The sequence below is a fragment of the Mustela putorius genome, unplaced genomic scaffold, assembly GCF_011764305.1.
Source record: "Mustela putorius furo isolate JIRA1106 unplaced genomic scaffold, ASM1176430v1.1 tig00000224_pilon_pilon_pilon, whole genome shotgun sequence".
In the NCBI taxonomy this organism is placed as follows: domain Eukaryota; kingdom Metazoa; phylum Chordata; class Mammalia; order Carnivora; family Mustelidae; genus Mustela; species Mustela putorius.
Genome location: NW_025421321.1, coordinates 24,226,695 through 24,249,252, shown reverse-complemented (window position 1 = coordinate 24,249,252; position 22,558 = coordinate 24,226,695). Strand labels below are relative to the sequence as shown.

At 44.6% G+C, this 22,558-nt stretch overlaps 1 protein-coding gene across 6 annotated transcripts in view; it reads right to left on the bottom strand.

Moving 5' to 3' along the window:
- The window catches only part of SPTBN1 (spectrin beta, non-erythrocytic 1), a 197,006-nt gene that overhangs the window by 4,557 nt on the left and 169,891 nt on the right, over positions 1–22,558 (bottom strand). For 4 of the 6 annotated variants that reach the window (XM_004775675.3, XM_004775676.3, XM_004775678.3 and 1 more), the window contains 11 exons: positions 22,121–22,251; positions 20,713–20,917; positions 19,939–20,313; positions 15,429–15,673; positions 13,974–14,112; positions 13,180–13,264; positions 11,144–11,340; positions 9,913–10,025; positions 9,185–9,248; positions 4,583–4,821; positions 3,207–3,380 (listed from right to left, as the gene is read on the bottom strand). In XM_004775675.3, the coding sequence (XP_004775732.1) occupies positions 3,207–3,380; positions 4,583–4,821; positions 9,185–9,248; positions 9,913–10,025; positions 11,144–11,340; positions 13,180–13,264; positions 13,974–14,112; positions 15,429–15,673; positions 19,939–20,313; positions 20,713–20,917; positions 22,121–22,251 (1,967 nt within the window). Of the gene's footprint in view, positions 1–3,206; positions 3,381–4,582; positions 4,822–6,896; positions 7,710–8,999; positions 9,249–9,912; positions 10,026–11,143; positions 11,341–13,179; positions 13,265–13,973; positions 14,113–15,428; positions 15,674–19,938; positions 20,314–20,712; positions 20,918–22,120; positions 22,252–22,558 lie in introns of those variants that run through there. The other 2 variants (XM_013047393.2, XM_004775680.3) reach the window with 2 other exon arrangements.

Sequence of the window (22,558 nt, the reverse complement as noted above, 5' to 3'; positions counted from 1 at the left end):
GTCCTGGGGAGCCTGGGTGGCTCGGTTCTCTAAGCGTCTCCCTTTGGCTCAGGTCAGATCCCAGAGTCCTGGGATCAAGTCCCGCATGCATCCAGAGCCTGCTTCTCCCTCTCTCTCTGCTTGCTATGCCCCCTGCTTGTGCACACACGTGAGCTCTCTCTCAAATAAACAGATAAAATCTTAAAAAAAAAAAGGTCCTATTTACAAAACTACACAAAAAATAGTAAAATAGCTACAAAAAAACTTAACCAAGGAGGTAAAAAACTCTGAAAACTACAAAACATTGATGAAAGAAACTAAAGATGACAAAAACAAATGGAAAGATATTCCATGCTGATGGACTGGGAAAACAAATACTGTTAAAATGTCTGTATAATGCAATCCCTATCAAAACAGCAAAAACATTTTCCAAAGAACTAGAACAAACAATCCTAAAATTTGTATGGAACCACAGAAGACAGCCAAAGCAATCTTGGAAAGTAACAAGACAATGGGAGGTATCACAATTCCAGACTTCAAGTAATACAGAGCTGCAGTAACCAAAAGAGTATGGTACGGGCACAAAAAGAGACACACAGATCAATGGAACAGAAGAAAAAACCCAGAAATAAACCCAATTATTGACAATATATGGTCAAGTAAACTTTGATAAGGGAGGCAAGAATATGCAATGGGGGGAAAAGTCTCTTCAAAATTGCTATTGGGAAAACTGGACAATAATGTGCAAAAGAACGAAACTGGATAACTTTCTCAGAGCATACACAAAAATAAACTCAGAATGGATTAAGGACCTCAATGAAACCAATAAAACCAATGGAAACATAAAAATCCTAGAAGAGACAACAGGCAGTACTTTCTCTGATATTAGCTCTGATATTAACATTTTTCTAGCAGGTCTCCTGAGGCGAGGGTAACAAAGGCAAAAATAAACTACTGGGACTTACATCCAAATAAAAAGCTTCTGCACAGCAAAGGAAACAATGAACAAAACTAAAAGACAACCTACTGAATGGGAGAAGACATCTGCAAATGAAGTACCCAAGAAGGGGTTTGTATATCCAAAATATATAAACAAGTGGGGTGCCTGAGTGGTGCAGTCAGTTAAGCATCTGACTCTTGGTTTCAAGCTCAGGTAGTCATCTCAGGGTTGTGAGACTGAGCCCATGTCGGGGTCCATGCTCAGCATGGAGTCGGCTTGAGAGTCTTTCTCCCTCTCCCCCTTCTGCTTGTGCTCTCTTGCTCTCTAAAATAAATAAAGACATGGAGATGGCCAACAGACACATGAAAAGATCAACATCACTCATGACCAGGGAAATACAAATCCAAAATTACAATGAGATGGCACCACTACACACATCAGAATGGCTAAAGTGATAAACAGAAGAAATAACAAGTGTTGGTGAGGATATGAAGAAAAAGAAACCCTTGAGCACTGTTGGTGGGAATACAAACTGGCGCAGTCACTGTGGAAAATAGTATGGAGGTTCCTCAAAAAATTAAAACCATAATAACCATATGATCCAGTAATTCCACTATAGTGTATTTACACAAAGAAAAGAGAAAACATTAATTCAAAAACATCTATGCACCCTTGTGTTTACTGCAACATTATTTACAATAGCCAAATTATGAAAGCAACCCAAGTGTCTGTCCATCAAGAGATGAACAGATGAAAAAAGATGTGGTATGCATGTGTTTATACACACCCACACATGCTGAAGTATTACTCAGCCATAAAAAAGAACAAAATCTTGGCATCTGCAACAACATGGATGCAATCTACAAAATGCTAAGTGAAATAAGTCAAAGACAAATACCGTAGGATTTCACTCACACATGAGTGAAACAAAACAAATGAAACATTTTAATCACACATTTAAGAAACAAAACAAATGAACAGAGAAAAGAGACCAAAAAATAGACACTTAACTATTTTTTGCAATGGGTGAAATAGGTGAGGGGGATTAAGAGGACACTTATTGTGATAACACTGAGACACGTAGAGAATCGTGGAATCATTATACTGTACACTGGAAACTAATAAAATATTAGTTATCTATGTTAGTTATACTGGAATTTTAAAAAGTATGAGTTCTTGTGAAAAGTCTGCTACAGAGCTTGTATCCCCCATGTTTACAAATACCAGAATTTTTAAACAGATATACAGAAAAGGTCTTCCTAGATTTCTCCTCTTACATGGTACGTAGTGAAAGAAACTGTCCCACAAGGCCATCCCTAGGACACTAGAGAGTCACTGGCTTGGACAGTTCCCTCATTCACTTCACTACGGTACAAAGGAAGGGGTGTTCCTGGCGGGGAAGAGGGTTCAGTGCCCTCCGCCAAAACCCTGATCCCGTGAAGCTGCATGGAGGGAGAAAAGAGAAGGGAGGCAGCCAGGGAGCCAGGCTGTCTGCACCTTGTTTCATGCTATGTAAAGTGTTCCAAGTCCTGAGGAGCCTGCCTCCAGTGCTCCTTGAAAGAGCTCAAGAAGTCACCCCTTTGAAACCCTCATTTGTAGTCTGTGGCCTAGTCCAATTGACATGACACAAATGTCTAATTGAAGACCAAAGCTTTTCAGGTCCCAAAGTAACAGATCAAATTAGTATTAAACTAACGTTCTAACCATGGACACACTTACTTTCTACATATTTCAAGATGAATGGCTTTTCTGCCCATTTCTAAGTATAAGAACTTCTGAGCCTGGATCCACTCTGTTGGGGAGGTATATATGTTCTACAAGCTAGAGACATGTGGAACCATCTGGGGCAATCCACTGGGCAAGCCAGGGGAGCAGAGACCTGGGTCTCACACATGTACTTCCTGTTTATCTCCATCCAGCTCCAGATAACTTGTGGGCAAAGAATAGCATCTCCTGGGTCTGAATAAACTGCAAAAATGGGTAAACTCTTTTTCTATGCCTCCTTAAAATGTGAACAGCTCACCTTGTCTTAAGGAAAAGTAAGTTCCAGCTTATCAAAACAAAAGCTCATTTTCTTCAAGGCTGAGCTGCACCACTAACTACAGGGAGCCTGGTGACAGGTCATACACAAGACATGAAACAAACTACACTAGGTTCACTGGTGATTTTTTTTTTTTAAATGGCAGAGAGGAGGAACCGAATGATCAGAGAACCTGCCTAGAAAAAGCAACCCCAAGAGTCAGAATACACATAATATCAGCAACCAAGACACATGGCCCCCTCTCACCTCAGCTTGAACACGTGTTTCTTCTTCTTGTAATCAAGGGCCACTTCACAGATGGCTTCTTTCAAACTTACAGGGACCTCGCTGTGGTAGGGGATTCCAGAGGCAGCTGTCTTTGCATCTTTGTAAAAACCCATTTCTTGGTTATTTATGACACAATAAACATTGTGCCAGGACCTGAGCAGTAAAGAACAGAACATCAGGGTTCTAGACCACACTGCTGTAAAGAATTAAGAATGTGATTAATGTGCAAACAAACCATATACCACATGGTGATCCCTTATTAAATTAAAACCCTTTATTAAATTCTGCTAAAACCAAACAAGAGAACAAAATTCTTCCACGGACTGCTGGGATGGTGTCCAAGTTCCTACAGTGGCTGGTGACTGAGGGCTGCTTCTGTGAGCTTGGGGAAAAACATGGTGCCTTCTTCTATTACACAAAGGTACTCTTGGCTCTGACAGGAAAGATTTTTGTTGGTGTTGGTACTCTTTGCTGTAGTACCCTCTCGTGGTAATACTGTACAGGGCTGTCCTGAAACAGCTGCTCTTCCACCCAAGTTTTAATCCTGATGGTGCTTTACTACCTGACAGAAAGGCAGATCCAGGGCCACTAGCACTGGCAGTACCTTGGGATGAATCAGAAAAGAGAGCCTTTCCCTCAGGATATGGCAAACTGTCATGATATACGGATTTTATCAGAAGATACTGTGCTGCCATCTACCTATATTAACATAAAAATTTATGTTGTACTTAATGTGGATGATAGCTCTGAGATGGGGATTTCCTGGTCTAATGTACAACCCATACAACTATACGTGGTGGTTCCAGGCAGAATGGTTTACTGGTTAAGCACACTGGCTTTGGCATCAGATACAAATTTCATCCAAGCTATGCCGCATACCAAGTTTCTAAAGAGTGAGCTTTTTTTAATCACACAGAGCCTCTGTTTTCTCACTTATAAAATAGAGATAATAAAATTAGGGCTTATTGGAAGACAGTGAATATAAACATGGATATGGAGAAAAGGCATGGGAAATGAATGTCTTAAAAAAAAAAAATCCCACCTGGAAGAACACTTCGCTTTAGATAAATTCTCCAACCTCCTCCACTCAGTACATTTCTTCTCAGGAAAAATTACAAAGGGCCCTTTTTGCTATTCCCATCCACGTATAATAAATCTTCTTTCTCTCAGTGAATCAAAAGCACTCTCCTCCCACTTTCCAATGTCAGTCCCAAGAAAAAAGTGATGCCCAGGAACCTAAGAACAAATGGACTTCCCAAGCACACACTCCTTGGGCTTTTTAAGTGGCAAACGGGGGCCTTGACCTTGAGCAGGCTGACTTCCCATCTCACTGCCTCAGCATTCGCTACTCTCACCTGCTTGAGGCTTTCTTATTGTGGGCCTCCCACTCGTGCTTCCGATTCAGGAAGCCTTCCATCTGGGCTGAAGGCGTCTCCTGCGTTCTGGCCGGCAAGGTGGCAGCACTCTGGGCCGGGAGGGCACTCTTGGCTTTGCGGTCCGAGGTGGGGGAGGGGATGGGGCTGGACTCCTTTGAGCTCGTTCTCTGCTCTGCAGCGCCGTTGACCATTTCGCTTGTGTCCCCTGTTTCCGCCATCTAGGGACAGTGGAGAGGCCATTCAGTGGACCCCGTGAGCCACGGGGGCACCCACAAACGCTCTGACTCGCACACGTGGCTGTGTATAAATGCCTGGCACAGATCGAGGCAGTACAGTAAAACCGTTGCAACATCCCACAAAGCCAGCTGGACGCCGAGGACATTAGAAGGGAAGGGATTAATGCCCGCCCGCTTACGGGGAAATGAGAAAAGCGAAATGCCAGGATGAGTTTTACTGCACTCTGTTCCTCGGATCAATCCATTTTCTCTAAGGTAACTCAGATCATTTCCTCTTGGGGTTACTTTAAAAACAAAAGGACGACAGTAACAATCACACATATTAAATAGGAGAGAGTGGACGTTATACAGCAGCCACCTCACAACCAAGGATGCCACCAGGAGAGCCGGAAGTTCAAGCGAAAGGGCATTCACAAACAGATGGATAGACGACTCTATCAGAACGACACAGCATTCCCCCAGAGTAAGGCAAAGAAAAGGCCTCCAGTTTCTGAAAATGCTCTCTGGCTCTCCTCCCCCACCCCTCAACAACATCGTCATCAACACATGCAGAAATTAGGACGACAACCATGCATTTCACATCTACCATCCCAGTTAGACTTTGGAACTTAAGAGCTGGAAGGAAATGAGGCAAGTCCACAAACATCAATTTAACCACATCTGCTGGAGTTGTATCGTGAGTGGGTTGTAGTTTGTGTTAAAGGAGCTGGAAAAGCCAATCACAGTCACTCAACACCACACGGCTATTTACCCCCAAACACAGACAGAACCAGGGCCTTCCCCATCACGTGTTGGTCGATCACGGTGCCTTGCTGCACTGAGACGAGAAAGCCCAGACACAGCCAGGCTTCCCGCGGCTCTGACTGTCAGGCTGGAGACGTCTTCGGGAGCTGTTCCTTCCCAAGCTCATTTATATTGTGACCCTCAGGGCTTTTCGGCTTTGGAAATGCAGTAGGGTCTCGGTTCATTATCGCTTTCAGCCTGTGTACCATCAACTGTGTACCATTAAACTGTCGCAGCCCCAGCGGATACACCCAGGGCGCGGGATTAGCAAGTTACTAAAGCTGGGTGTGGCTGACACTTTAGTGGATTACAGACATCCTGGACCCCTCTTACACAGACAAACATGGAAGTGTCAATGGCAACGTTCATTAGATACGTCCCCCACCACTGCTGCCCAGAACCAAAATGACAAGTTAGCAGCAACAACTTCAACAGGAGAAATGGGAGAATGACCACCACTCCTTCAACACTCAGATATGTCAACTCTCAGAAACGGGATCACTCGTTTAAGCCTTAGCTAAAGTGGTGGGGCGGGACCCATGAGTTTCTCTTCCATCTATACAAACTCTCACTGTCAGCAGCAGGATTTAGGCTGAGACCAGAGGCTTTGCAAATTAAGGGTGTTTTTTGACTGGAACCCTTTACCCACATAGCAATGTGGAAAATGGACTCTTAGGGCAAGGAAGGCACGGGAAAGGGGGCGGACATGGGATCACCCTGGCCTCGTATGTGTCACCTGTAGACATGTGCTTAGGAGCAACAGGCTACTTCAGTATTTATCTTTCCTTTCGCTTTTAAAAGAGAGATGCAGGAGGGGAAATGACCACCAAAAAACCAAAACCCTGAGTCTGAAGAAAGTGGGTGGATTTTAAAGTTGACAAATCTGTTCTAGTGTGGAATTTCAGGAAACTTCTGGTGGGAAGGAAGTGTGAGTTTGGTCTGAAAGGCCTGTGCCAGGTGTGAGTCTAGGGAGACACAGGGTTAGTGTTTATAGAAATCAGGTTAAAAAAAAATTAGTGCTGCAGCTGTGGCTTGGAAACTGCTAGTGACAGCAGTGACCTGGAGGGAGCAGCATCTGCTGAGAACAGGCTAACGCTGATAGCACTGGATCAGACTTCAAGATGGGCGAAGGCCAGGGAAGCCTCTTCTAGGGGAAATTCTGCAGCAAAAATTTTTTTCTTTAGAGTTAGAAGGAAAGAGAAAACCCCAAACCAGTATGCAGAGATAATTAATGTTTATGCAAATGAATCACTAAACCAAGAAAACAAGGAAAATAAAAGGAACAAAATGATTTTTAATGGACATGTGCTGAAGCATGCCAACAGACAACACACCACTAGAGACAAACATCAAAAGCAAATCATAGTGCTATGATCATACATGTGAATCTCTCCCCACCCCCCACCCCATGTTGCTTCTCTTTAGTGATTAGTCCAGAGTGCTTTAGCGGATGGGTACACCTGAGATCTTTGTATCAGAAGGTGAACATGAATGCAACATGAAAACTAGTAGCACAAGAAACACCTGATTGGTTTTCTAAGTGCATGAAGCAACACTAATTTCAAGTTCATTAACTTGAGTCTCTGCACCACAACTCAAAAGAATGAAAAGGCTTTTCTTCCAGTCCAATTATAATAAAAAACTTGTTCTGGCAAGCTACAATTTAAAAATCTAGATAAAAATAGGCATGAGAACAAATGCCAAAAACATCAATGCACTCTTTCTGTTGTGCTTGTTTTTGTCTTCTGAATACAAAAGCATAAAATTGGGTATCATTCCAGATGATATAAAATTTAAACATATATATATGGAAACATCACATATATACATATAGATCAATGATGCAGAATCTGGAGCCAGAAATATGTCAGGGCTCCCTAATGACCAAAGATAAAGCAGTAGTTTTTTTTTTTTTTTTTTCTAAAATGAATTTTGGTGTGTTTTAAGGCAGAGACCCAATAATGGTGCACACTACCCCCAGAACATAAGAAGCTTGGCATCTATCTATATACCCATCTACAGTTGCAAGTAGATAGATATGTACATAGAAATAAGGAAAAACAAACAAGATGCTATATGATGTTATCCTGACAAAAGAAAAAAAAAGACATGCATCATGAAATGAAAAGACAAATCAGACTTAACTCATGGAAAACACATATCAAAACAGGTTTCTGATTCCACTAACAACTAAATATGGCAAATGAGCAAGTGACTGTCTCACAAGGCTTGAATGTAGTATGGATTTGGTTTTGTTCTGTCTGTATCAGTACCAGGAAATCACCTCTTTCATAAGCTTTTATTCCTAAGGAATAGAATTTCTGTTAAAACATATTCAATCCCTGCTGGTCGTCTATCACTGCCATCCTAAAAGACTCCTTAATGGAGAACCCCACAAAAAAGTCTTAAGAAAATGAAAAATAGATGAGAAGATCTGTACGAGACATACGATGGAGTTTCTGTCTACACAGATGCTACAATTACTTCTGAAGCCAGGCGGCATCCAATGGCTCCTAGGGGTGGTCCACCAAGTACATCGTTCAAGTAATTAGGGTGAACCAGAATGGCTTTTGATCCATTTGTTTGAAAAATTTATAAAGAGTTTGACACCCTGAAGTTATCGACTGATTGGAGAGGCCCGGAAGTCTGGTAGGCAGGCTTCCAAAACCTGCGGAGGAATGCTGCCCGCTGGCCCCTGCCATGCTGGGTGTCACGGCAGTGCTGCCAGTGACCAAGACAACGGTGGCAGCAGGGTCAGCAGGCACCTCACTCCTGAGGCTGGCTGCATTACCTGCAGCAAGTAAGCTCACAATTTCTCAATTTAGTTCTTGGCAGAAAAAAAAAACGAGAGGCACTCATTTGGAAAAAGTAATAATCCAAGGGTCTCAAAATCATTTCAGGTTTTGTGCCTAAAATTAAGAGAGCTTCCAAAAGTAGATCCAACTCCATATCCCCCAACTTTTTTGTTGTTTACAATAAATGCATCTTTCATGGAATGTGACAAGGCTGACTTAAGGTTTTAATCCTAGAACGGAGAGTCTCCTCCCCCAAACACCAGTCTTCCTAGTTCCTATTAAACTACGGCAGGTTAATGACATCTGTAAAGGGGGTACGTGTAGTGCAGCATTGCACCCTGTTAGTATAACTGGATGTGTCATACCTGTCGGATTCTAGTTTTCTTCTTCATTTTGCTGTAATCTCATTTAATTTCAATTACTCATGTAAGGCTTTCGCTGTAAAATCTTAATAAAGTAAAAAGCTCACAATAAATAAACAAAAAGTAAGTATGTTGCTTTAAGGCAACTGAGCATTCATCAGTTAAAAGACTCAAATAAACATGAATTAAATGCAAACAAATATGAAACCAAGGAAACCTATGAATTAAGGAAAATTTTAACACTGTGGGTGAAGTGGAAGCCAAAAGTCAAACCAACAGGACTTGGAAAGAGTGGTTCTTGACAAATGGTAGTGAACTTCACAGTCCAGACCACGGCTGGTCACTGGCTGTCCGTCTGCTATTAAAGTTTTTGTAGTTTTGGTAGGTTTGAGAGCGATAACTAACCCGTGGAGATCCCTGTTCAGCCGGCAAACCGTTCTGGGAAACTTGCTCTCCTTTTGAAGTATCCCTGTTAGATGAGGTGGGGAAGGAGGGCAGAAGAGGGAAGGGGAAGGAAAAGAAGGGGAGAAAAAAAGAGATAAACAGGATGAGGGAGAACAACATCACTCAATTTTATTACAGATTTTCTCTCAGAAAAACATACGCAACTCCCTTTCATGTAATGTGATTTCTTTTTAGGAACTTCCCAAGTGTTCTAAACTAACTCTAGGTTGAGAGTAAGACCACAGGCATGCCCTCTCCCCCCCAGTACAGGCAGCCTTCAGGGTTGGCATGGGGCTCTTACCACAGCATAGTAATTAGTTTTTCAGAAATAGACAATAATTTCTGTTCTTTCTTCTGTGAAAAACTTGCAAAAAGCACCACCACATGATCAGTGCCCTGAAATCTAGATGGTTCACTCCATTCACTGAGTCACAAGGAAATTCCAAGCGCCTGTGCATGCGTGCACCGGGGGCTGTCTACATTCCACTTCTGCCGCCTACACAGCAATGTGGATGCAGACATGTATGTGTTCTCGAATGTTATTCTACACAGATTCAAAGTACCTTACAGAATTAAAAGGAAGGGTGTGTGGAGAGGCCTAGTGTTGCACAAGCTTAGCAAAGATGCTCCCTGAACCCCACGTGCCACTGAAGCTAAGACTCCAGCCATGCAGGCTGCCCGTGACTCACCACTGCTGCTGGGATTCAGTCTCCTCAGAAGCCTTCGTGCTCGGCTCGGGAGAGGGCGGCCGCCTCTTCCTCTCCTCTTCCTCTTGCTGTCTGCGCACTTCCAGTAACTCCAACTGAAGGCAAACACGGTCATGTTCAGCAGAGCCCCAAACTCTGCTTCTTTTAAGGAAAGGGTTCTTGAGGAACCCAGAAAGCTCTCCTGCCTCAGTTTTCCATCCTGTTCACACTGGACAAGCAGAAGGCCTAACACCCAGCAAGACGACACTGGGATCACAGGAACTGCAGTTAAAACCCTGAACTAGAGGAACAGACCTGAGTGATGATGCAGGTCTACGCCATGGGTTTGTGTGCTCCCTGGGACACTGGGTTTCATTTCTACAGGAACTATGCAGCACTCAACTCTGCTTGGGAAGTACCTGAGCGTGAGGGTCCACACTGGACTTCCCGTCAGAGTTCAGACAAACACCATTGAGACAGAGTTGCAATAATTCTCAAGGAGGCTTCTTGTGTTGTGGTAGGCATTTATGTTCAGCCCAAACCCAAATAACACATAAAAAAAGCCAAAGAGTAGTCTAACTTAAACTAAACTATTTCACAAGCATATGTATGCACCAAAAATAGTCCATTTAACACACAAGTTTGCTGATATGTTTTAAATCCCCAGAACTGTAAAAACTGGAAGGAACTCCATTTTGGTACACCATAAAGAATGAGCTTTCTACCAGAAGTGCAAGGGTCACAGGAGAGGAAACACCGGTGAACAAACTTTATTCTAAAGCTTTAATTTAATGGTGGCAGAAAAAAATGATCAGAAATGGGAGAATTCTCAATGGTCTAGGATCAAGCTCCTACTTGATAGAAATTCTAATTCTGAAAATCTGAATTAAACTGTAAGGCTAACTAAGCTCCCCTTCAAACCAAAGCTTCTATGAGATATAAGAAGAAAAGCAGATCAAGAGAGAAAAACAAACCCCAATCAATCAATTCCCAGGCAAGGAACTATTATAAAAGTGATCACAAATCTAGGTACGCAGGAAGTTAACTGAGAAAGCAGCAGCCCTGGACAGTCTCCCCAGATTCTATAGCAAGAAAACAGCCAATTTCAGGAAGGTCCTCACTGCCTCTAAAAACAGAGCAATAATATGAACTCTCTGGTCTAAGAGGTGAACAGGAAGAAGCAGCCCAGGAGAGCCAAAAGGCTAAGTACCCCCAGCACCCAGCGGCCACTTACCGTTGTCAGCCTCTCCAGGGCGGAGAACCTCTCGTCCCAGGTGGCAGCAGACTTCTCAAAAGCCTCGTGGCGCTTGATGAGCTTCTCCACCTCGTCCACACTCTGGCCTATTTCTCGGCTGGAAAGGTAGGGCTCCTGTCCAAGCAGCCAGGCCTCAGCCACACTGGCGTCCCGTGAGAACTGGTGGACCTCCAAAACTGCACAGGGTACCAAGAGTGAGTGGCGGGCCAGCAGGGGGCCTGACGGTCGGGGACGGCGCTGCCCCCTGGTGGCAGCTGCCCGCACAGCCAGTCTATAGCCTGGATCAGCGCGCAGTCCAGCCTAAGTGTGACTTATCCCACTTAAAACTCATCTAGTAGCCACACAGAAAATAAATAGGTAACATTTTAAAATGAACAGGTGAAATTAAAAAGTGTATTTTAGATAACCCAACAGATAAAACTACCATATCCTATCATTTCAGCATGTAAGCAATGCAAAAAAATTGAGACGGAACTTCTTTTCCTTCTGTCTTTGAAATCTGATACACATTTTATACATATGGCACACCTCAGTTTGGACCAGCCACATTTCACCTTCTTTAGAGCGACATGTGGACAGTGCAGGCCTAGAAGGTGTGCTCTATGCACTTGGCCCTACCTCAGTGAGATAAACCTCGGGGCCCTGAAGGGATTCAATCCACATACAACCAGACTACGCTGATGAAGCAGACATTTGTTCATCAACTGCCCACCTAGGGTGGTAGCCGGAGGTCTTACTCTGGGGGAGCTGAGAGGGAGGAAAGGATATGGGGAGCACTCTACAAGGTGGGGACTGCTGTCTTCATTCTGTTCTCCCCATGTGAGGAAACACAGCAGGATGTCCCCTGCAGTGAAGAGAGGGGCAGCTTACAACTTGGCTTTGCACTGTGACCAGCATTACTTTTCACTCCACCTCAAGTGGTGATGCTTGGGGCCATATGGGTGAGAAGTGAACTGCAGGCAATATCAGCGTCCCCAGGGCTGCCAGCTGTCTCTCCTCAACAAGGCCACAAGGAGAAGATGCCACCACTGCAAGAAGGACTCACCCCTCGTCACGACTGCCCACCATACAACCTGGTGCTGAGTTCACAGTGCGGACTCATACAGGCTTTGCTGAAGTGAACATAATTTGTTCACTTTTTTGTGAATTTGTGAAGGGAATTCTCAAAATTTATACAAACCAAATCCTTATCCAAAAATGGTCGAGAGCAGGATCTCTTTTTCAAAAGAGGGTTCTACCCAAAAGGGTGAGGTGCCTTCATTAGGCAATTTACAAATCTTTTAGACAAGGCCCCCAGATTCTGTTTCCAGTGAGCGCTCTTGGTGTCCGAGAATGGGGTTCTATTACACTAACAAAGCCCAAAGCCCCACACACAGAATGGCGAATCAGAGTAAATAACGCTGGAGCTGGTCTCCCTTCAGTGTTCATACCTATTATTAAATGCTATTCCCCAAACTATATGTGGTAGCTCACATATTCCTTTATAAAATCAGATTAAAATTAGAATCTACCTCAGAGGTCCCCTTGGGGAGTATATACAGAAAAACATATACAAGACTCAGAATAATGCCCAGCTCATTGCAAAACCTTCATAGCTGGTAGCTTTTATAAGGTTACCAACCTTCAATTAAGAGCACCAGATATAAGACCTAATCAAGCTTTCTACTTTCTTGACTGCAGTAATAATTCCTCTTAAAGATAACTAGATGAGGAGGGGACTTCCAGCTGGATTCTCCCAGGGAGATACCGAACTGTCATTCTATGATGCTCCTAAAGAACACCCAAATCTCACTTACAAGACTGAGATCAATCATGGGATAAAAAATAACGCATGCGCTACAGGGAAACACTTAAAAATATTTAGCATGAAATGCTGAACTAAGGCATTAAGAAAGAAGCATTTAGAACTAAACATCATTACGTGATAATATCACATCAAATTATAGCAGGAAACTAAACCTGCATGTGGTCAATGGACACCCAAAAAGAAAGGAAAGATTTAAGCAGATCCTTACTCAGTCTTAACCATTCCCATCGGTCTTCCCACTTGTCAATCATTTCTTTTCTCTTTTCTGTCAACTGCAGTAACTTTTCTTTGATCTGTGAGAAAAGAAAAACAGCGACATCTTAACAGACTGTACCACATCCTCCTAAGCCCTCCCCTTGATGGGCCACTTCACATAAGAAAAACACATTTTCTGTAGAGGCTCCTCCTAAACCAGGGAGTACCTAAGGACTACTCAAGTCTATTTACGTACTAGAGAAAAAACAGGGCAAGTGCCTTCTAAAAGGGGCTGAGAGGAAGCCTGGTCTCCACCCAAAGCTGCTGTCATGAGGAGGCCAACCATGCACTGAGGCCCCTCCAGATTCTGGGGCTCCAGATGATAAACACACTCAAGAAGAAATGGTCAGAGGGGCAATGCTGTGACTTTTCAGAGAGAACACCCTACCCCTTCAAGGAGGCCACATACTGACTCATCATTTATCTCTTTACTACCATCATCCTAACTCGAATTAGACAGAAAAGAAATAACACCCAGAATGAGTACTAATCGAAGAAGTGAGAAAGGATGGCAATTAAACCTGGGGCCTGCAGAAATGGTCTTCTTTCCCTACAGTGTTCTTGTGTAACTAATCCACACACACAGGAAAGGAACAAAGAATTTCAAATATGTGTAAGCATACATATGTATTTCTCTGTGTATGTCTCTACAAATACACAAGCATACGTACTGACAAAATAAAGTCCTCTTACATCTTAAGACCGTCTGTGTTCACCCCGGGGCCCGAAAGCAAAGAGCTGTCCTACCTCCTCAGATGCATAGTGCTTTCTCGCCAGCAGGGATTTCCCAAGTTCAATGCAGGTTGTGAAACTGTCATTACGAGCATCGATTTCAGCTTTGATACCTTGATGATTATTCATTAATAATTCAACAGATGATACATCCCTAAAATTAGAAAAATAATACCTCCTTTAGGAGATCAAGCTTTCCAAATAAACATATATTCCAAAACATTCAATTAATTTAGCAAGAAATCATTCAAGGCACTGTATGTCTTTAAGGTCTGATTCAGGACCAGCAATGCAACCTAACATTTGCAATAAGGCTTCTCTCATTTGTGAGTGTGTGTGTGTGTGTGCACGCACGCATGTGTGTATGTGCGCACGTACTCATGCATGCGCACACACCTGGGTAATTCCAAATGGTTGCCAGGCAGGTGCCTGAAAAACCACTGGATTTCTTTTTTTTTTTTTTAAAGATTTTATTTATTTATTTGTCAGTGATAGAGGGAGAGAGAGTGAGCAAGCACAGGCAGACAGAGAGGCAGGCAGAGGCAGAGGGAGAAGCAGGCTCCCTGCCGAGCAAGGAGCCCGATGTGGGACTTGATCCCAGGATGTTGGGATCATGACCTGAGCCGAAGGTAGCTGCTTAACCAACTGAGCCACCCAGGTGTCCCAACCACTGGATTTCTGTTCAAACTTTTATACCCTCACGAGTTAGTGCCAAAGGTTCAGGACACGTGTGTTCCAAAGAGCCACTGATACCCTCCTTATTCATGCACGAAGAGGTACACAGAGCTACAACCAGCTTGGGGTGAAATCAACGACTACACAGCTGTGAGAACTTCTCATGGATCAAGACCTAAAGTCCTGATCTGGGAACTATAATTGTTTTTTATATATACAGTACTAAAAGACTTATTCTCAATTACAGCAGGGACTGGAGCAGGCAGGGATGAAAATGGAGGCTGCGTATATGCCAGCCTGGTCATCTCTTTAGCTGCTCTTCATTGCTTTGCAGCAAACACAGCCAGAGAGAAGATATGGAATAAATATTAAATCATCTCAAGATACCATTTAAGCAATTAGTGAGGGTTAAGAGACACCTTTGGTAATGTGTGTGGAAAAGGCCTGAGGAGCTTTTAATCTCAAGACACAGAGAAAGAACTCAATTCCAATGACGGAGGAGAGCTAGTCATACCCAGAGGGTGTGGCTGCTTGAAGCTGAGGCCCAGACAAAGGGCAGGAGGGCAGGAGTGAGTGTGGAGCATGGGAGGGGGAGTAGGAGAGAGGGTTTAACAACACGGTGCCTGGTTCCCCGGTAACTGTGTGCTGCAAACAGAAGCCATAGAAGCTGCCTCCAAACCGCTCACCACCCCAGCTCTGGCCTTGAAGCTTTTGGAAGAGACCCCTGGTTCTCTCTAGAAGATCCCAGGGTCGGCAAGCTGGATTCCCATCCACCCAGGAGATCAGGAGGGTTACCTGGGCTTCTCCTGGGCTTCGATCTGCCGGATGACATCCTCCATCCACAGCATGAGGTCACGCACCATGCTGAAGAAGCGGAACTTGTCCCCTGTGTCCACCAGCCGCGCCCTGCGGCCATCACAGGCATCCAGCAGAGCCTTCCAGGCCTCCAGGACCTCATTCTCCCGCTTCTGGATGTCATCAGCCTTGTCACCCGCATAGGCTGCCTGGAGACGAGCTGCGTCTTCCTGGAGCTGCCTCACCTGCAAAGCCACAGCAGAGAGGAGTCAGCTCAGATGGCTGGGCCTTCTCTCCATTGGCCCACTGCTCGCCCCACGCACATCGCACGCTGTTCTGCACTAAAGAAGTGAACCGAATCAACATGGGGCCCCTACTCCCCACAAAGCTAGCAATTCCATCTGGGAGATCCACACTGGAAAAATCCAAGTTTACTACGAATGTATTGAATTGCATTACACAGTTCAGTGCAAATGAGAAGACAAATGAAATGCTACAGGAATGCACGCAGGAGACCTTGGTTAGGTGTCCTGGAGGCAGCCTGGGATAGAAGGATGGTACAGAAAGCAGATAGTACATATGCAGACATATTCAAAAAATCAACATACAAGTGGCTCCTGCAGGGTACAGACGTTTATTTTAAAAATCATGAGTAAGGAACTGACATGAAGAACTCAGTTTTTTTTTTAAAGATCTTATTTATTTGACAGACAGAGATCATAAGAAGGCAGAGAGGCAGGCAGAGAGAGGAGGAAGCAGGCTCCCCACTGAGCAGAGAGCCTGATGTGGGGCTCAATCCCAGGACTCTGGGATCATGACCCGAGCTGAAGGCAGAGGCTTTAACCCACTGAGCCACCCAGGCACCCCAAGAACTCAGTTTGAAAACAAGTTTTCCATTGCTATGGGATATTGCTGTAAGAGCTCTCATATGTGCCAGTTCAACTTGAAAAACAAAAATGTATCATCTCATGCAGCCCAAAAAACTGACGGGGGTGCCTGGGTGGCTCAGTGGGTTAAGCCTCTACCTTTGGCTCAGGTCATGATCTCAGGGTCCTGAGATTGAGCCCCGCATCAGAATCTCTGCTCAGTGGGGAGACTGCTTCCCCCCCTCTCTCTGCCTACTTGTGATCTCTGTCAAATAAATATATAAAATCTAAAAAAAAAAAAAAAGACTGACATCCAAGAAGGTGCAATTTTCACTAGCCAAATTTTAATAAAAACTCTGCAGAACAGGAAATGTTCCTGAAAAACAGGAAATGCAAATGGGTCTTAGGAAAAGATGCTCCATGGATACACTGTAATCTGTCATATATCAGCTGGCAAAAATTCAAGTCTAAGGGTGTATCTGCTGGTGAGTAGATTTGACTGTTGATAAAACAATAGGTTACAGCTCCTGGAGAAGGCATGGGCAGTATGCACTGGTTATACATATTATATATAGTTATGCAGATTTAGGAAATGAAAGACACACTATTTATTGCAGCAACATCTGTAAAAGCAGAAGAGTGAAAATAAAGGTCCATCCATGAGAATCTGGTTACATTCATGAAGGTACACCCATACAAAAGGCTCCTCAGTAGGCATGGAAAAGAATGAGGGAGGGCTCTACACTCATGCAAAGTGTTCCAGGAGCAAAGGGAAGTGTAGACACTGCACCTAATATCCACTTTCTGAGCAACAAAGGGGGATAAACAAGGATCAGCTCTCACCCTTTTCTGGGGAGGAGTGGAAGTGAGACAGGCCTTTCCGAGAGGAAGTTGCAACTGTGGCTATTTTATATTTTTACATTTCTGTTACATATTAGTAGTGCAGAGGACATCTAATTAAAAACACACATACAGGAGGAGAATATACACTCAGCCTTCATTTACTGAGGCTGTGTGACCACAGTCCGCACACAAGTGTCATCCCAGACTACAGGAGCCTGGAGAGGCCTGTGAGGGAAGTCTGCTGACAGATACCAGCTGGGGGTGTACACAGGGAGAAGCGGAAGTATGGACAACACTGGCGTCTTCAGGGAGCTGGATATCAACCCCAACCACACAGAAGGACTTCAGGTGGTGGCACATAAGGAAAACAAATTTCTGCAATAGATACAAAGAAGAACCAATGTGGTTTGTTTTCTATGACAATCTGATTTCCATATCCTCGCTTCTGGAACTCTTCCATGATTGTGGCTCAGGTAATAATTCAAAGTACAACAAGCAAGTTCCTAGGAAATTTATTTGAAAAACTAATTTCCTATAGGACTAAACAAATCTTTTCCAACAATTAAAAAAAAAAGCAAAACACACAAAAAAACCAAACCCCAAACCCCAAACAAACAAACAGCAGCAAAGAGAAAAACCTTTTCTTGTGCCTCTGCTTGTTTTTAATTTGTTCTCAAAAAAAAAAAAAAACCAGAAACAAACTAAAAAGCCCCAAGCAAACACACACACACACAAGGTAGAGGAGGGACAGCAAAAGTGAAAATTCCCCACACAAATGAACGACTGTTCTGAGAAGTCAGTGAAGACCACTATGGCTCCCTTGTAGAGTGGAGAGTGGGCTGGCACAAGCCCACAAGGGAAGAACACACCACAGGCTTCTGGGAGCTCCACCCAAGGGCCTCCGTCTGCTCTAATTCTGTTACAAGAAACCTTGGCTGAGTCTGCACTTGCAGGAGGGGCCCCCATACTCGTAGAGCTGTAAATGGCCTCGTCCAGCAGGTACCGTGAGGCAGAGTCTCTCAGGACTTGAGGGTGTAGACTCCTACCCTCCCTCGAGAGGAAGGGGGGGGGGTGCCCTCAGTCTCACCAGGTGCAGGGGTTTAATGAAGAAAATAAGAGAGCAACTCCATCATCTCTAGTTTCTTCAGGTTCTAAAATGATTAATTTTACAGGTGCAGGGAAAGACCTATTGCTGATAAGGTCTGTTCTAGTTCTGTCCTTTAGGCATTCCCTAAGTTCCTCCAGGCTTTTTTTTTTTTTTTAATGTAACAGCAGTTACAGAACCTTACAGAGCTCTCATGGGAGCACATATTTTGCAAACAACATTTGGATCCTCAAAGCATTAGGGAACAGAAACTTCAGACAAATTAAACATGCAGAGATACAGAGCAGCAAGCCCCAATTCTAACTGGGGTCTACCCCTCTCCAGAGGCCTTGCTCCAGGAACAGGCGAGATGGCATCATTACGAGCCTCAGGCATTCACGTGGTACCCAGGACCTTGTGTGTGATGAAAGCCGCTGAATACAAAGCTGACAAGCTTCTGAATGGTAAGTTGTCACAGAGCTGGGGAGTCCACCACCTCTGAAGGAAAGACTGGGAATCCTTAGGATACATGGTGCACCCTACTAAATTCTGCTTCAGGTAGACCCTCAGCTATTCTACATACCTATTCTTAAATATTCCCTCAATATCTTCTACTTCCTTGGTGGAAAAGCTGAAGCCACTTTATTTGTGTGAAGCCCCAGCTGCGATCTATCAGCTTCTAGAAAGGGCCAATTAAGGATACGGGAGAAGACAATGGTGGTAAATGCAGTCCCTCCAAAGAACGTACTCCAGACTGCACCGAAGACTGGTAAAGCCGATGGCTCCAGATCGGGATCAGCCCACAGTCAAAGCTGGGCCGTGTGTCTCTATAAATCAAAACCGACTGTTCCACAGCCATGCTCCTTCATTTCTTACTGTCTAGGGCTGCCTATGCTATAATGGAAGAGCTGAGGATTTGCAACAGGGACCACGTGTCCCACAAGGCTGAACGTGTTGACCATCTGTGCTTCTACAGAAGAAGTTTGCTGTTCCCTGCCCTAAATCACCAATGCGCTCCTAATAGACAAGAACAAACCTCCTCATGTACCCAGGGCTGGTTATCTTTAATAAAACTGGCGTCTTCTCTAGGACCATTAAATTTAGGAGAAAAAGATACAATTGATTTTTCATCTAAAAATCATAAGACTAAACAAGAAACTGTGCAGAGATTGGGGCATGAACTAAAGAGTGATTTAGACCCAGGTTCTCACTGCTGTGTTGTTATCACTCTGTCAAGCATCTTGTAAAGAAAGTCTTAGTGTCAGCCATCTCAGAAGGGGAAGTTGGGAGACCAGGCTCATTAAGACATTAGACTCTTGTTTTCCCTCTTTACGGACATATAACTCAGATCCTGGTGGATGGAGAATAATAAAAGTATTATTGTGGAAATGATTCTGGATGAATTGCTCACGTAATACAAAGTCTTGTTAAGGAGGTCTGTAACTTGCAAATGTTTGCAAACGTGTCTAGTTTGTTTTAATCAAGGGGATAGTCACTTAATGATATCTGCCCGTGCAGTATTTTAGGGACTGAGTTCTCCCAAATGGGGCATTTTAACAATGAGTGCGCATATAATTTGGGCAGTTCTTGGGTGTGTGTGTGTGTGTGTAATTTGGGCAATTCTTGGAGGCATATTTGGAGGTGCTGAGGAATGGAGAGAGACCCTCAGAGATGCCCGAAGATGCTCCTTGCCCCCCAGGTCAGCTCCCTGACCCACCTGAGTGCCCAGAGCTTGGATGTCATGCTCAAATGTGGTGTGCATTCTCTGTAAGGTTTCCACTGTGTTCTGATCTCTCCCAAGCTCCTCGGGGAGTTTCTTGTGTTTGTCCTGGATGCGCCCAAAGATCTCCTTGGCGTCATGGTAAAACTTGTGCAGTTCATAGGAGGCAGCGAGAATCTGTGTTCTCGTGTCGATGAGCTCGAGAAGATCAGCCCAGGCTTCATTGAGCCCATCCTTCCACTCAGCGATGGTGGCAGCATCAGAATGCCCAGAGTTGATGAGTTCATCGGCCATGTGATTGACCGTGTCCACACGTTCCTGCCCAATGTTCCCAGTATCTCGGGCAAATTCCCGGAATCGTTCTTGTAACATCTGAAATGGAAAGGAGTGTTTTAAAAAAAAAAAAAAAAAATCAGTGCGACTACGGTGAACATTTTGTTTCTTGGTTGCATGAATGTCATCTGGAAAGAAACAAGTGGTATGCGTGACTTAACAGTTTTAGCTCTAAAAACTCAATCAGCCTTCCTTCTTGCTCTCTGTCGCAGAGCAAGGCCCTGCCTGGCTCCGTCTCCTTTCACTACTGGGGCAAAGGTACAGCGAGGTTAAACAACCCAAGTCAAAGTTGCCCGGTGATGAAAAAGCTGAACTGAAACCAAACCCCATGACCATGTGAGTCCAGGGCATGAGATGTGCTCACAGATCAGGAGTCACGTGGCAGTCCGTGCACAGTGCACACCACACAGTCGCCCCAGCCTGGCCCGCGGTACTTGCCGTGACGTGCTCGTAGTCCTGCCCCAGCTCGTGCGACCCTGCGACCACCTCTCTCTCGGCGATCCACTGCTCCAGGTCATCCACCTCCCGGTTGAGCTGGAAGAGCCTGTGCCTCTCATCCAGCTTGCCCCTCCGCTCCTCGGCGAGGTCTTTCAGGCCAGCATACAGCTTATCCACCTTGGACTGCCGCATGCTGATGCGCTCACTGCAAGTGGGGGAGAGGTGGGGAGGAACGGCAGGAAAAGGACCTTTAATGCCATGTTTTCTTCAGGGAAAAAACAAATGAGGTGGAAATGCTACCTTGTTACATAAAATTTCTTGAAGGGAACTTCCAGCTCACCTATTTAGCCTAAAAAATAAAACTCTGCAATTTGACCTTGAGTAATTTTAGAGCCAACATGTAAACAGAACACAATCATTAAGGCTGAAGGCCATCCTGACTGTGATGACCGAGGGAGGGAGGAGAAACCCCAATTCTCTGCACTGCTGGCTCTGGAAGTCAGGATTTCCTTTGACGTTAAAAGTTAATGTGAAACCCAGGAGCCATCTTCCATTTTCCAGAGCCATGAGGTCGAAAGGCCAAATGCTATCCCTGTCTGGCACACATCTCCACCTTCTCTGGGGTGTGTGCTCTTTCCCTCCACTCCTATCAAGTGGGTCCTGGGAGTGCTGCAACCCCTCCTTCCACTTCTCCCCAGGACTGTCTTGTAACAAGAAACCAAAGAGACAAGGACTTCTTGCTTTCCTGGGAATCCTATCATGAATACATGAAGGACGCCCTACACCAACAAGGCCACTGACTGCATCTTCAACTTGCCTTTGGCTGATGCACAAAGCCGATTCTTTTCCTGAGTTATAAAAGGCAGTTATACAGCAAAAGCCCAAGGTAACTGCCTTAGGCTGAACTAATATGTGAGCATTGTATAAGGCGGGGAAGTACCAAACACACACCCCTCCTCTTCTTTATTCCCAAGGTGCTCCATGGACTTGGTATGTGAGGAACTGCTATCCTCTTGCTCCTACTATTTTATAGGTCTGTGCATTCCTGCCTACCACTCCTCCTAAAACTAATCCTCACTTAACTAAAAACTGGATGACTTTCAACCCAAGGACAGGTTTTGATAACCCGTCTCTGTGCAAGAAAATCTGTACGTTTCACTAACACCATTTTTCAAGAGGGCCTTGGCTCATAGAAGATATTTAACCCATAAGAGGAATTCCCTAACGTAAGAGTTCATCCTTACGGTTCAGCACAGGCTTACTGGGTCTATTTTACAGACACTTCCCGAAGATCTACATCACCAGTTACTCGAGATGGATGCTGCCATTTCCATTTGCATGGGTCAGAGGAACAGACCCTCACACTGGGAGGAAGTGAGAGGTCAGTTTCATCGTGAACACTACTCACCTTTCAGGATGGCTGTCAGCCACCAGGGCCCGGCTGGTCTTGGAGAGCTGATGTACAGTCTCTGCATAGTCCTCCACAGCTTGTTCCAGAATCTGGTGCTTCTTTAACATGGAGACAGCACTCTGCTCATCCTGCAAAGAGGGGGAAGGTCACAACCACAGTCATCCCCTTTGACCAACACCATCATCAAGCAGGACAAGCTGATTTCACGATGGGCAGAAGGACTGTCAGAAAGAACAAAACCGCAAGTCTAATATGGGCAGTGCAACACTGAAGCTTTTCAGGAGGATTAACGTGGGAGGCTCTGCGCAAGAGGAACACAAGGATTGTGCGGAATGAGATGTCTCTGAGGTACAGGCTAAAGCCTGGGAAACCAATTGTGCCATGGCTGGCTAAGGCTCCTCACAGCCTAACATATACAGAGATGACAGCATCCTG